Source organism: Lissotriton helveticus, chromosome 1_2 (assembly GCF_964261635.1).
Source record: "Lissotriton helveticus chromosome 1_2, aLisHel1.1, whole genome shotgun sequence".
In the NCBI taxonomy this organism is placed as follows: domain Eukaryota; kingdom Metazoa; phylum Chordata; class Amphibia; order Caudata; family Salamandridae; genus Lissotriton; species Lissotriton helveticus.
Window position 1 is genome coordinate 134,502,686 of NC_136058.1, and position 13,366 is coordinate 134,516,051.

The window sequence follows — 13,366 nt, forward strand, 5'->3', positions numbered from 1 at the left end:
ATGAGAGAAGGCTCCAAAAAATAGTCACAAGTGAAACAGAAAAAAGCCTTTGGGTGGAGGACAATCTCACCAACCCTTGAGAAAAGCTTAGATGGTCCATCCTGTTCAATCAATCCTTAGATCTCTTGTCTTCTTGACAAGCGTATCTTTAATATGTGTTTGTGATCTTTCTCTTTATATAGTCTGTGGTAATACTGTCCATCTCTGGCACCCCCTTTGTACTGTAAATCACTGCACATTTTTTTTAAATGAAGCTCATTGTTCACAACTGATCTGTTTCAAACGTAGAGAGGACTAAGTGATTTCTACGATTCTGTATAAGTGACTTTACATTGTATTCACAAAAATGAGGATTTTACAAGTTTAACTCTTGACTGAAAAAGTACGCTAGACTGAGTTGAATGAAGCCCGAAGGCATACCCTGTTATATTTGAGTTCCATTGTGAAGGACGAGCTACCCTACCAACTGGGCTCCCAACCAAATAGATCCACTCCTGCACGTCTCGGTGAGTCCCTGGCTCCAGAGAATGCAGCACAAATCAGTATTTTCATTAAAAAGTCACTATATAGGGACGGGCTCTGCTCCTTCTTAGGCCTCATAAAGAGTTCCAGAGACATATTCCATGTATCTCCGAAGCTCTGCAATTGCCAATACCTGGGGCATCAGCGCTTCCATGCAGACAAGGTTATGTTTGAGACCATACGTTTCAAATTTGGAACAGGGGATTAGCTTGACATTGGTAATTCTGATCTTGGGTCATCTCCAGCACTTTACCTGTAGATCGGGGTAGAATACCCAGCTCCTCAGAGGTACTGCTGACTTTGTAGTCCTGATTCGGCAGGTAACTGGCCATATCCTGATTACCAGGGAACATGTAAAGCGGCCCCTTGAGCAGAGAACAGTCATGTCTGTGGAGTGGTGCTTGCTCTGCTCATTTTTCTAGCTCAAAGGCAGAGCTATACATTGTTTCAATTATGTCTAATTTAAATACCACGTCTTAGCTGTAATGGAAAACTAAGTTAAGTGAAGGATCTTCGAGTTTTCCAAGCAGTATCAGAACACACGTATATTGTGGTTTAACCACTGCAAAGGGGGTGCATTGACCTGCTGCAAATAGTGAATCCCCTGGGTATAATGGCTTAGTGGGCTGTGTTACGAAGCAAATACTTCCTCGTCAGTGGCTTTAAGAGAGGGTCCATATAATAATTTGATCCTCGTTTAATCTGATCCTCGTGGAATTATATTCACTTTTAAATGGAGAGTCCTTTCGTTTTATTCTTAACATATATGCATTCTAATCATTTCAAGCCATAGGTTTGGTGGAAACAGGGGACTAGGAGCTTTTGGAGTTTGGTCAATGAATAGATGAAGAATGTAAGATATTATTCAGGTAAATATGTATCTACGGCAGTAAAGCCTCGATACTATGTGGTGGGTCAGAATAATGGTTCTTGTAGAAGATAGTGAAATTGCATTGATTTAAAGAAAATAGGGTTATCACATTGGGACCTGGCTAGGGCTCTCTTGTTGTCTATCGTGGGGCAGATTATATTACGCTTTTCCAGAGGGGGGCTGCATTTTCAGCTGCTGGCCTTCCTTAATCCCATCACTTGAGTCCCATCGGCCTGGGTGAGTTTATGGCTCACACAAGTTATGATGTCATCAGGCGGGCTGTAATGACATCATCATGGTCGTGAAGTAGCATCCAATACAGCTCCCTTCGTGTTGGGTTTGTTTCGAGCAGGAGCCACTGAGATGCCATCCATATTCCATTAAATTACACACTCTTTCAAGCAACCAGGGAAATATTCCCTAATAATGTATTATTGCCACCAGGGTAAAGATTATTGTTAAGAAATACCATTAGAGAAAAAATAAGATTTTTATATATATATTATTCAACGTATTCCTTTTACATTTATAAAACATGCTTTCAACTCATTTTTACAAGTTCTTAATACATACTGGCTGTACTTACAGAATGCGAGAGTTTAGGAGAACGCCTTAATTTAATGGTTGAGTAGTGGCTACACATTCTTATTATGTTGTCCTGAGTCTGGTATGTTCTGTACCTAGTTCAATTGCTATATGTTTATGATTCTTTGGCACCAAATGTCATTCCTAGGCTGCTCCAGAGAGCCCTGGACAAGCGAGAGCGTGTGGTTTTTAAGCTGTGTGCTCGCTGCTAGGACTATATTTAGTTTCACATCATTCCCATGTCAAGGCAGAGAACCTGAGGTTATGGTTTCACTATAAAAAAGGCGCCATTGAATTGAAAATATCCTCCGCGCACCACAAGCCCAGGCTAGAGAAAACAACCAAAACAAGCCCATCTGTGTGTGTTTACTGTTTTGTTTGCTTAAAAGGAAACCAAACCTAGTGCATGTATTATGACCATGGTGTTCTATTGTCTGGAAAACACTGAACATAAAGTGATGTACATTCTCTTGCATCAAGTAAAAAAAAGAAATCCTAATATTAAATGAAAAGAGCAGCATGTTCTCAGAACATTTTTAGCTTGCAGCTGTATTCGATTATTTGAACGCCATGTGGCCTGCAGATATGTCATGTGAAAACTATTAGAAGAGCTAGAGAAATAGCAGTGGCCACGTAAGTGTACTCTGCACGATCCCCGGGATGAGGTGGAATTTAGGGAATAAGTAGAGGGTGATGTAGGATCAAATCAGGCCCTATCGGCTTCGAGAAGAGATTCTATTACAGTTCCAAGGGTTCTAACCCAAATATTGACATCAGCTTCTAGCTGGCTCCCAGTAGACGTTTTAAAGCCAAGAGTACAGGGTTTAAAATGATATAAGTAGCGGACTATGGATTAGAGGAATCCACTGGAAACAAATTGTTTGTTGGGTTGTTGTGATGAGAAAAGATAATCGTGCATTGATTTGTTTACTGCTATGCTATACACGGAGGCTGTTTTATGATTACATTATATTAATCCCAAGAAGGGTACCTCTCTACCACTGCCAGTTTTATTTTATGCATCTGAAAACTTGTGAAGTCCTTCCTATGTTTTTCAAAGCACAATAGAATTAAAAGATGGTCAATTGATCATTAAGGATTTTTCAGACCGCTGGTGGACTCAAATTCCACCAATTGAAAAACATGAAGGTAATAACATCTTTTAGAAGAGAACACATAACCACATTTGGTGACAACACTTAGAGCTATGGTAGTGGCAATAGAGGTAAAATACTTTTTTTCATGATCAGAAAATATAGAGGGAATGTTCCTCTCTTATCTCGCCCATTGCTGCTGTTAGGAGCAATCCTATGCCCTCTGCTAGTTGCACCATACATACATTCTTGCTTTTGCCATGTCCTAGAACCACCACTGTTATTACTTAGTTCAACTATGTAGAACTATGGATGTAGATATGAGATCACATATATGTTAGCTATCCCCGAGGAGATGCAGCTCTTTAACAAACAAATTTAAATTGGTAAGAAATGAAAAGAGGCATTGTTGGTCAATCCTGTTGAATTTTTTGTCATTCGTATCAGAAAAGTTCTTTAGAAAAGTTGGTCTCTGAAAATAAATAAAGATGCTTGTATTCTCCTAATGTAGGTGATGTAACACTATGTCTCAGTAATAAAAATGAAGTTGTGGGGCAAGCGATTTGTGTTTAACACAGGACACGTGGTCAGGAAGAAAAGAATCTCCCATCATTCCCTTAACCTATTTTCTGATGGAGAGTTGAAATTAGAAACAAGTCGGACAAGGAATTTAAAAGAACGGTCTTAAAAGCCAATGCAATGTTTTTAGAACCAAGATACACCGAGTTCATATTTGTGCTTGTTTTATTGGTGACATTGTTTTTAAAATTATAATGTAAATAAGTGTTTTCCCAGAATTTTTCAGCACAGGGGCAGATAATGAGCTGTACGCGATTGGTCATTTGCCCACAAAAAAACTCCCATTCCTCCTTCACAAGGAAGACATATTCACTAATCTGCCTGCCACCTTCAAAACGGCCTGAGACACCACTGAAAATGTCCTAAGATACTGGTTTCATGGGTGGAAGATGGCTTTGTGAGTGATGCCCCCACAGGAAATTAGTAAAATATTCTTTTCAGTATTGTTGAAGGGGTGATGTGCCAACATGGCAGGTGGCAGGTAAGATGCAACGTCACATGGGATCTTTTTTTCTCCCCTCAAGTACTCGATGCAGGCTCAAAAGCAAATACACTTCTATAATAGTTGATGACATGAATCAATCGATACTTTTGCAAGAAAACACTAAAAAAACAGTATACCATTTCGAAAACAAAAACTGAACTGTCATTCTCAAAAGTCATTTTATGTGTTTATTAAAATATTACAAAGTGCAGTTTTAAAAATGTTGATGCATGCCTTCAGTGTTGAATGCAGTTGTCCAGTAGCCACAGGGCAGACTCCATTCCCACACATTATATGGTGTTGGCTTGAATTATGCCCACCAAATATTGCCTGGTTTCATCATGCAGGATAGTAACACTCATGCTCTACACTTTGTTTACACAGTCACTCTCCCTGCAGCAGTGATGAACACCACTTCTTATATCAAGCCATACAAGCGGGGCTTTTACTGCAGTGATGAATCCATCCAGTACCCCCTATTGAAAAGCACTGTACCTACCCGCGTGCTGTTTGCAGTAGGAGTTCTGCTGACGTTCATATCTGTAAGTTACCAATTTGTGGCACAGAAGACTATGCTGGGACCCTGCAAAACATACACAATGTTGCCTAAATTAATTGCTATCGATATGTTTCGCTCAATTCGCCTTTGATCGAACAATGAGCCAATGTGTGTATAAACAGACAACGACAGAAACTGTGTATGGGTATTGCATTGTCCCAGTGGGTCTGTGCTGCATGTCGTTCATGTGTGTCCATGTTACTGATGTGTTTTTGTGTCTCTCTTGCTCTTTCGCTAGCTGGCCTGCCCTTCCTGGTCATTGAGACTAGCACAATCCGGCCGTACAGACGGGGCTTTTACTGCAATGATGAAAGTATCAAGTACCCATCCAAACCAGGAGAGACCATTAATGATGCTGTGCTCTGTGCCGCTGGCATTCTCATTGCCATTCTTGCTGTAAGTCTGCGATCAAAAAACCATATGCTCCTTCCTTTCTTGCATCTTGCATCGCTTTCCTCTGGCGCGAGCTACATTCAGCACGTACAAACATGGCCGCTTGACTAACCACTTATTGACTATACCTGCAAATGAAAAAAAGCCGAATCTAGGAATCTTGGCTTTTTCTATTAAATATTTATCCTATAATCAGGCCAATTGGATTTAATTACCCCGTCTGCCTTTGAAATGTGCAGACCATATATATTATACTCTTAAGATTACATGTGGCAAGAAGAGTACCATCCCAAACTCAGAAACCTGCAATCCTTTGGAGATTGTATACCCCACCATCATACACAACTCCATCAAATCTGGCTAAAATACTGATGGCACACCTTCTAAGATAAGGTAAACATAGGAAAAACCCAAAACAAAACCTAGCTTCCACTTTCTGAACCAGATATATTCTGGTTCAGTCTTAATAAATGAAGGTTTGGCAGAAATTACATCTGCTTATTTCACATGGATTCGTGCTGGATGTAGTTGGTGCTCAGTTTTCTTCCTTCTGTCTAAAAACTGTTAATTTGGGGCAAATTGGCTGGTGCTGCTTCGCATGCTTTTGCTGTCCGGTAGTCTGTTACTGTTGTCAAATGTTGCGTTCTTAATACTTGCAAGTACAAATACAAACAGAGTTTATAAACATGTTTTTTTATCATTTGTAATGAAATGTTGTGTTAACTGAATCAAGCAAGTATTCCCACGTTTGAGCAATGTAAGTTCTTATCTAATTAGCGGTTATAATTACCTTTATTAAAATTTGAAGAGAGCTAATCTAACATGAAGAGAAACTGAGCTCTGTATGTCAAATGGGACTTTACATATTAGCGTTTCACGTAGAAATTATATTTCACAAATATGCAGCTGCTTTATATTCATAAATATTCGCAGTTTTACATGCAGGGGGTATGCGATTTGCCCAAAATCAAAGATCAAGTGCCAGAGCCGGGATTAGAACCCGGGTCCCCGGGTTGAAAGCTTCACCATGAGACTAATTGAGACGATAAGAGTTTAAAGAGAGCCATAAACACAGCCTCTTTCACGTAATCTGCCCGCATCTTCCCTTCAATCACAGTCTGCTTCTAATTACTGAGAGTGATTGATAAACAGGAGGGTTGGGTTTCAATCAGGAAACACGTGGAGCAAAAACAACAATCAACCAAACGAGTTAATCAATCTGTTGTCAAACTAGAAACATTAGACTGATTTATTGTCTGGGTTCAGGGAGGGGCCCGATAAAGTTCTATCTGGGTGGTGTGTGGAATACCAGGAGGTTTCTATTACTGAATGCAAACTGTAAAAAATACAAATATGCTGGTGTGCAAACAAACTCCAGCGGCTGTGTGGAAATGATACCTTAGGCCAAAATATGTCTTTCTGACTGCTACAATCCCTCATCTTTTAACACGTGACTGAACAAAGGTCAGGTGACCTGGAAACGCAAGGTAATTGGACATCTTTACATTTAATCACAGATGAAAATTCATCCCTGCGAAATACTCAGAATGTATTTGTTTTGAGTAAATGTATACAAAAACTACATCATGTGTGAACTGAGGCAAAGAAACAGTGAGATCGCTCAGGTGGTAACAACTTTTCAATAATGTTAAGGGAATTGCTCTGAGGGCCCTTTGCTTCAGAAGGATTTTACAAGTCAATATTCTAAAATACATTCAAAAATGAAGGAAAAAAACGGACTCTGGTTTAATACACACTTCCTTTTACAAGCAGTGTCATGTACCCACTTGCAACCTTTGAATTATGCACCCCTTGGCCCTGTCATATCCCAGCTCAGTTGAGAAATGGCAGTGAGATTTAACCGTACACATTATGTTGTCTGCATTAATTTCTATGTGCATTTTGTATTTATTTGTGCATTCATAGAAACACTATAAAAAAGTAGGAGCATGGGCACTGTAGGTCCAAATGCATGAACCTGGCTGAATTTTCAAGGCTGGCGACTGACCACTTGGTCATTGACCTTCTTTCTGTAGTTTTCTTGCCTCTCTATCCCACAACTTTCACCTCTGACAGATTCAAACTCCACTGAGGCTGTAGGTTCTCCCCAAAGTTTCTTACCACTGTGTAGGGTTCAAACAGTTACCTTATGAAATCACCAATGTCCCGCCCATATATTGGAAATATTGAATAGTCATCACTATCGAGTTCGTTGGATTGCTTGAACTCAAACTATGGGCGAAATAAGCGGCTCATTAGTTAATCCATCCGTCTACTTTGAAATCAGTGTTTTAAATTAAACACGTGGGATTAGAAGATGTAATAACACTCTAGTTACAATCTCCTTCATATGTGCCATCATTTAAAGAAGCCACCAACAGAGAGTGGCATGAAAACTTAGCGATTCTTCGGAAATGTTAAGTGCAGTCTCCTCTGTTGTTTGAGTGATACACAGGGGCAAAATGTAATCTTTCTTTAATTTGCAAATTGCCAACTATTTAAGAGGGCACTAATACAAAGATGCTGATTCACACAAACATTTATGCCTAGGGGAAGTCGTTCTAGAGGCGTACTCTTCAATTTACTCTAAGATGCCTTTCTGAATCAGACCCGAAACATCTAACTCCCTGTTAGTAAAAGTGCTTTCTATTTGTACTGCTTGTATATGAATATCCCTTAAATATTCAAATTGTATTCCTATGTTAGATGGTTTGGGGCCAATTCACAAAGATGCATAAGAGTGTACTACTCTACATATGCCAAAACGCCTTTGTGAATAGGCGCCAATGTGTTTCAAATACCAAAAAAATTTCAAGTTGTAAATGATAAATTCCGCAAACAACGTTAAGTGTTAAGCATTAATCACAAATATCCTGGGCACAGAAGCGTTGCAGATTTCTCTGCAAAAGAACCCACATTTTAAAAAGCCACACCTCTACTGTGTGGCTATGTCCTGGGGTGTAGGTGAAAGTCAGGCCCAAGGTTCTCCAGTTCTATTGCTCAAGGTTCTGATGGTAGAGTCAGTCCTGCACCCGAACAGTAAGGAGCCAAATCTGAACCTCCAGAGCAGATAAATATGTAAAAAGTTATGTGCGGCATCAATTCTTTTGATGCAATGTCTCAGTCACTTTCTGCATTTACCGACGTAGCTCCATAGTGGATTTGAAATGAGGCAGAGACATAGACCAACGATTCAAAACTTGTAGAAATAAATACTGATGTAGCCCAAACAGGAATCAGAAGAGCAACACCAAGAGACTTTTGTATCGAAGGGTTTCACTCATTCTGTGTCTATGTGTAAATACACTGATACTTAAGGCTCCAAATTCTCTCTATACACCACAACCTCACCAGCTTGGCAACTTCACTACATCATCACGTCTCTATATCATATGAGCTATTAACTAATTGACCACTTACCATGCCATATCTACTCACTGGTGTGCTGATCCATTTTCAGTTAATGGTATTCCAAAAGCATGGCCCCCTTAGCATGGTACATAGTGCAGACTGTTGTCTCCTGTATGGAACATGGTGCTAAGCTCCATTGCTGATTTGATATTAGGTAAACTTTTGTTTAGAAATGTCTCAAAATTCCACTAAAGTCTATTCAACACGTAGAAGATTATTGTAGAAAGAAGAAAGTAGATTTTAACCAAAATTGGTTTCGTTTACAAATCATCATGATATAATATCAGATGAAATCGACCATACTCGCTCGTGGTATATTGCGCTTACCCTTTTCATTTGTTGACTTTTCGTGTAAGTGACATACCTACAATTACCAGAAAGGTTTTTATTTGTAAAGTTCACCTCATTGGAACATTGCTGATTCAAAAGTACCTTTGACTCTGGTTTATTTTTTATTTTTATTTTATTTTGAAAGTTTTATATAGCGCGAACAAGATCTTCGCAGATATCAGAGCGCTTTACAGAGGAGGGGAGCATGTATACGCAGATACATCAATCATGTTAGGAGTACATCGAGGTGATATCATAAAACAATCAAGTAAATCAATTTCAGAGTCAACATAAAATACAAGGGCTCGAACAAGTAGTACAGATGAGTATCGAGTCTTTGTAGTTTTCCCCAATAGTCGTTCAAGTGTATTTAGCCATGAGGATTGCTTTTACTTCTCTCTTGAACAGTATGGTAGAGGTGATGAGCCTAGTTTCAGGGGGGAGCGAGTTCCAAATCCTGGGGGCCATTCCTGAGAAGGAGCGTTTATAGGTTTTTTCCTTGCGGAATCTTTTAGGCTTTAGCAAAAGATTGTTTGTGCCTCTAGTGTTCCTGGAGCCTCCAGAAATCGTCAGCTTCTGAGCGAGGTATCTAGGTGAGCTCAGGTGTACAGCCTTGTGGGTCAAACAAGCGATTTTCAGGTGTATTCTGGCTTCAAACGGCAGCCAGTTCAGGGATTTGAAGTCGGGGGAAATGTGCGAGTGTTTTTTTGATCCAGTGATGAGTCTCGCTGCGGCGTTTAGAGAGGCTCTTATGGGTGCCGTAGTAGCTAGGGGGAGACCGCAGAGGGCGGTGCTGCCATATTCTATTCGAGGTATGACTAGTGATTGTACCGCAGTTTGGAAGTCTTTGGCTGGAAGGAAAGGTTTAAGTTTCCTGAGGGTGTTGATTTGGTAGTTTGCTCCCTTAGTTGCTTTGTTGATGTGTTCCTGCATGCTGAGATTGGTGTCAAGTGTTATGCCCAAGGATTTCGCTGAGTCCACGATGGTGGGTTGGACATTGAGTGCCGTTAGGTCTTTAAGCCACATTTGCACGGTAGTGATCTTCGCGGGAGGTGCGATCAGGAGGAACTCTGTTTTAAGGGCATTGAGTTTGAGATGATTAGCGGCCAGCCAAGATTGGGTGCTTCTGATTGTTGAGTTCAAAAGCGTGATGTCTTTGGGTGATTGTAGTTTGAGATAGAGTTGGGTGTCATCAGCATACATGTGGAAATGTACATTGGATTCTTGCAGCAAGGTGGTGAGAGGTTCCATAACTAGGTTGAACAAAGTTGGGGATAAGGAGGATCCTTGTGGTACGCCTAGCGATACAGGTCTTGGTGCGGACATCAAGTTGTTGCTCTTGAATTTCTGCGACCTGTTATGCAGAAAAGAAGTGAACCATTTGAGCACAGTTCCAGATAGGCCCATTCTTGTGTGTAATAGTTCGAGTAGGTTCTCATGTTTGACGGTGTCAAATGCGGAGGAGAGATCAAGTAGGATGAGGAGGCAGGTATCGTTATGATCTAGTATTTGGAGGGCGTCATCGATTATGTGAATCATGGCAGTTTCCGTACTGTGATTGGCTCGGAAGCCTGATTGGTGAGAGTTGAGGAGATCAAATTGATTAATATGTTTAGTCAATTGTATTTGTGCGCATTTTTCCAGCAGTTTGGCAAGAGTCGGAATGTTGGTAATGGGACGGTAGTTGTTTAGGTCAGAAGGGTCGGCTGTAGGTTTCTTTAGCAAAGGTGTTACTTGTCCAACTTTGAGGGAGTCGGGAATGATCCCTTGTTGAAGTGAGCTGTTAATGATTTTGGTCCAGAGTGGAAGGAGCGACGGGGTAAGGACTTTTACAGCATTAGCAGGAAGGGGGTCCGTGAGGTGATTGGATGGTTTCAGAGTGCTGAGCAGTTTGCCAATTTCTTCTTCCGTGTAGGTGACAAAGGTTGACCAGGTTGCATTGTTTTTTGGTTTAGTGGGTGTTATGTAGTGGGGTTTGGGATAGAGGCTTGCGTCCATGAGGAGATCATTCTTTATGTTATCCGTTTTTTGGTTAAAGAAAGAGGCGAAGTCTTCGCAGGAAGGGGCATTGCACATAGTGTTGAGAGGTTGGGGTTGTTCTTTGGTTTGTGAACGGATTCCTCAATGGATTTATGGGTCTGCTTCTATACGCCTAACAATGGAAAATGAGGCAGCTGGTGGCAATAACTTAATGCTTCCCAGGTGGTCAACACCTCTCCTAATCATGAGGCAAGTGAAATGCAGGTGTGCACCCCTGCCCCATTTCCTCTGCCAAACATCTGGTTAAAGGGTTTACACCAGAATAAGAGGTGTGGGTGGCACAGAGAGAATAATTGCAAGGCAGTGCCTGAGATTAAGATTTTTGTCACCAACAATTTGTTCACCACTTGCTGCCACACAAACCCAACATGACACAAACTCCTCACTAAAGTTGCTGACTTCAAGCCTTTAGTGAAGCAAAATGATGCCTAAAACGTTTGTCTACAATAAAGACTCCCACCACCTCTGCCAAAAAATATTCAGATTTGATATGTTTCCTTCTTCACACACCTGGGTGTAGACTCATGAGTCTGGTTTACAAGTGAAATTGCCCTTAAAATGCAAATGATCCACAAAACCATGCCCTGTGCCTTAAAATCAGGTGACGCTTGAAACTGCACGTGTCTAATAAGTGCAAAAAGCTCAACTTGCTGGTAGCCCACACAGCTGCAAGACAGCTGGCGCAGAAAAGTGCCCAGTTCCTACCCGCCACAAAAACTTCATATATTCCTCCTAGACATTCACAATTAAATGGAGCTCTAAATCCTTTATGTGGCTCCTGAAAGGCTTTTATGTCAGTTGTTAAATAATAACACCTTATAAACCGCCTCTTTGGGGTTCGCAAAGTGATAAAGCGTCCCTCCCCGCTAAGTCTAATTGCAAGATGTATTCCGTGTGGTAGTTTCCATCTGCAGTTCCAAGTTGTGAAAGAAGGAGGGGGCAGTATGCTGCCTTCTAGCGTGGCACATAGGGGAGTGTCATGATTTGAATGGAGTTTAACCATATGCAATAAAAAGGGGGCCTTTTTCCTTTTATTGCATGGGTACAAAAACATTTAGTTAATGAATAGAATCCGAAACCTGCAAGGCTATGGCCAAACGTAAGGTGTGCATGATGAGGTGACAAAATCTGATTTAACCATCACCTCTTCTTCCGAGGTGAGACATTTGGACTTCATTCCATGCCCTGAACTTTATTGAACGTTAACATTCCGGGAACCTTTCTTATAACTAGAAGCTCAGCTCTCCCAAATTCAGCACTTGCCTTCAAGCGAAGAAAGAAGTCCCATAGCTCCATCTCAGTATGTCACATAAGTCAGATGCAATCATTTGCTGAACTCGGTGTGGCCCATGCATAGGTGAAACTGAGTATTGCATAGATGATGTATCAAATTGCCAAAAGTATTAGGACCTTAAGAAATGATTCCACTTGTAATCAGATTCTCAGCTAACTGCACAGGGCATACATACTAAAGCTTTGGTGGAGATTAACCAATCTTGAACACTGTGTCCTCTGGAGGAATGCACTAACCTCAGTCCACACACTTGCTTTAAAATATGTGGGGCTAGATGTTCAACACTTTTTGCAGCCGCAAACAGGAGTTTGGCCCGTTTGCGACCTCAAAAAAGGTTCCAGGCATGTACAAATGCTATTTTGCTAATCACTGACTTGAAAAATGCCATTTGTGACTCTCGCTATTAAGACGGGGCGTCCCTTCCAAATAGCGAGTCACCAATCAATGTACTGTTGTTTTGCGACCGCATTTGTGGCTGCAAAACACTTGCAGTTTACCGCCTACTTCAAGTAGGTGGTAAACCACACACAAACAAGGAGTCCCCAGGGTAACCCTGCCCGTAAAAAAGGAAACTGAAAAGTTTAATTTTTCTTTTATAAATGAAGGAAAACGGGATGCATTTGAAAAAAAGCGAAACTGCTTTATTTAAAAGCTGTTACAGACACGATGGTCACTATCCCTAGGAGTGCTAGCCATTCCCAATCCGGTCGAATATTAATGTGACAGCCTCATTAATATTCATGAGGCATGCAATTTGTGATGCCATTGGGAATCGCAAACAGTGTCTGAGACACTGTTGTACATTAAGTTTTGCGAGCCACAATTTTGAGCAATTTGCGAGTCACTAAACTTAATGGTCGTACATCTGGCCCCTGGTTTTCACCACTATTCTGTCTCTCTAAGGTGATACCTTATTCGTAGTTTGCCGATATGCATCGGGTGTCTTAATACTTCATGGTATAAATAGTAGAGGATCACACATTTCTGCCGAGTGATGGTTCTAAAGCAGGGAGTCATTATCAAATTCTGCCTCTGGCAGCTGAGCTGTCTGCCCATATAACTTTGCACCACCATGGGTGAAATCTGTGTGACTGCTCACCAGTAGGTTAATGCTTGTCAGATTGATGGCGCTTACATCAGAAAATGCTAACCCTAATGCTTTAGCGTGAAAATTACCTTGCAAAGCCTGAGGCATCAGAGTAGC

The 13,366-nt window shown here is 41.0% G+C and overlaps 1 protein-coding gene across 2 annotated transcripts in view; it reads left to right on the forward strand.

Annotated features, from left to right (window-relative positions):
• Positions 1-13,366, forward strand: part of PLPP3 (phospholipid phosphatase 3) — a 100,956-nt gene that overhangs the window by 36,468 nt on the left and 51,122 nt on the right. Inside the window, exon 2 of one of the 2 annotated variants that reach the window (XM_078670124.1) lies at positions 4,933-5,090. In XM_078670124.1, the coding sequence (XP_078526250.1) occupies positions 4,933-5,090 (158 nt within the window). Of the gene's footprint in view, positions 1-4,519; positions 4,678-4,932; positions 5,091-13,366 lie in introns of both variants that reach the window. The other variant, XM_078670130.1, reaches the window with a different exon arrangement.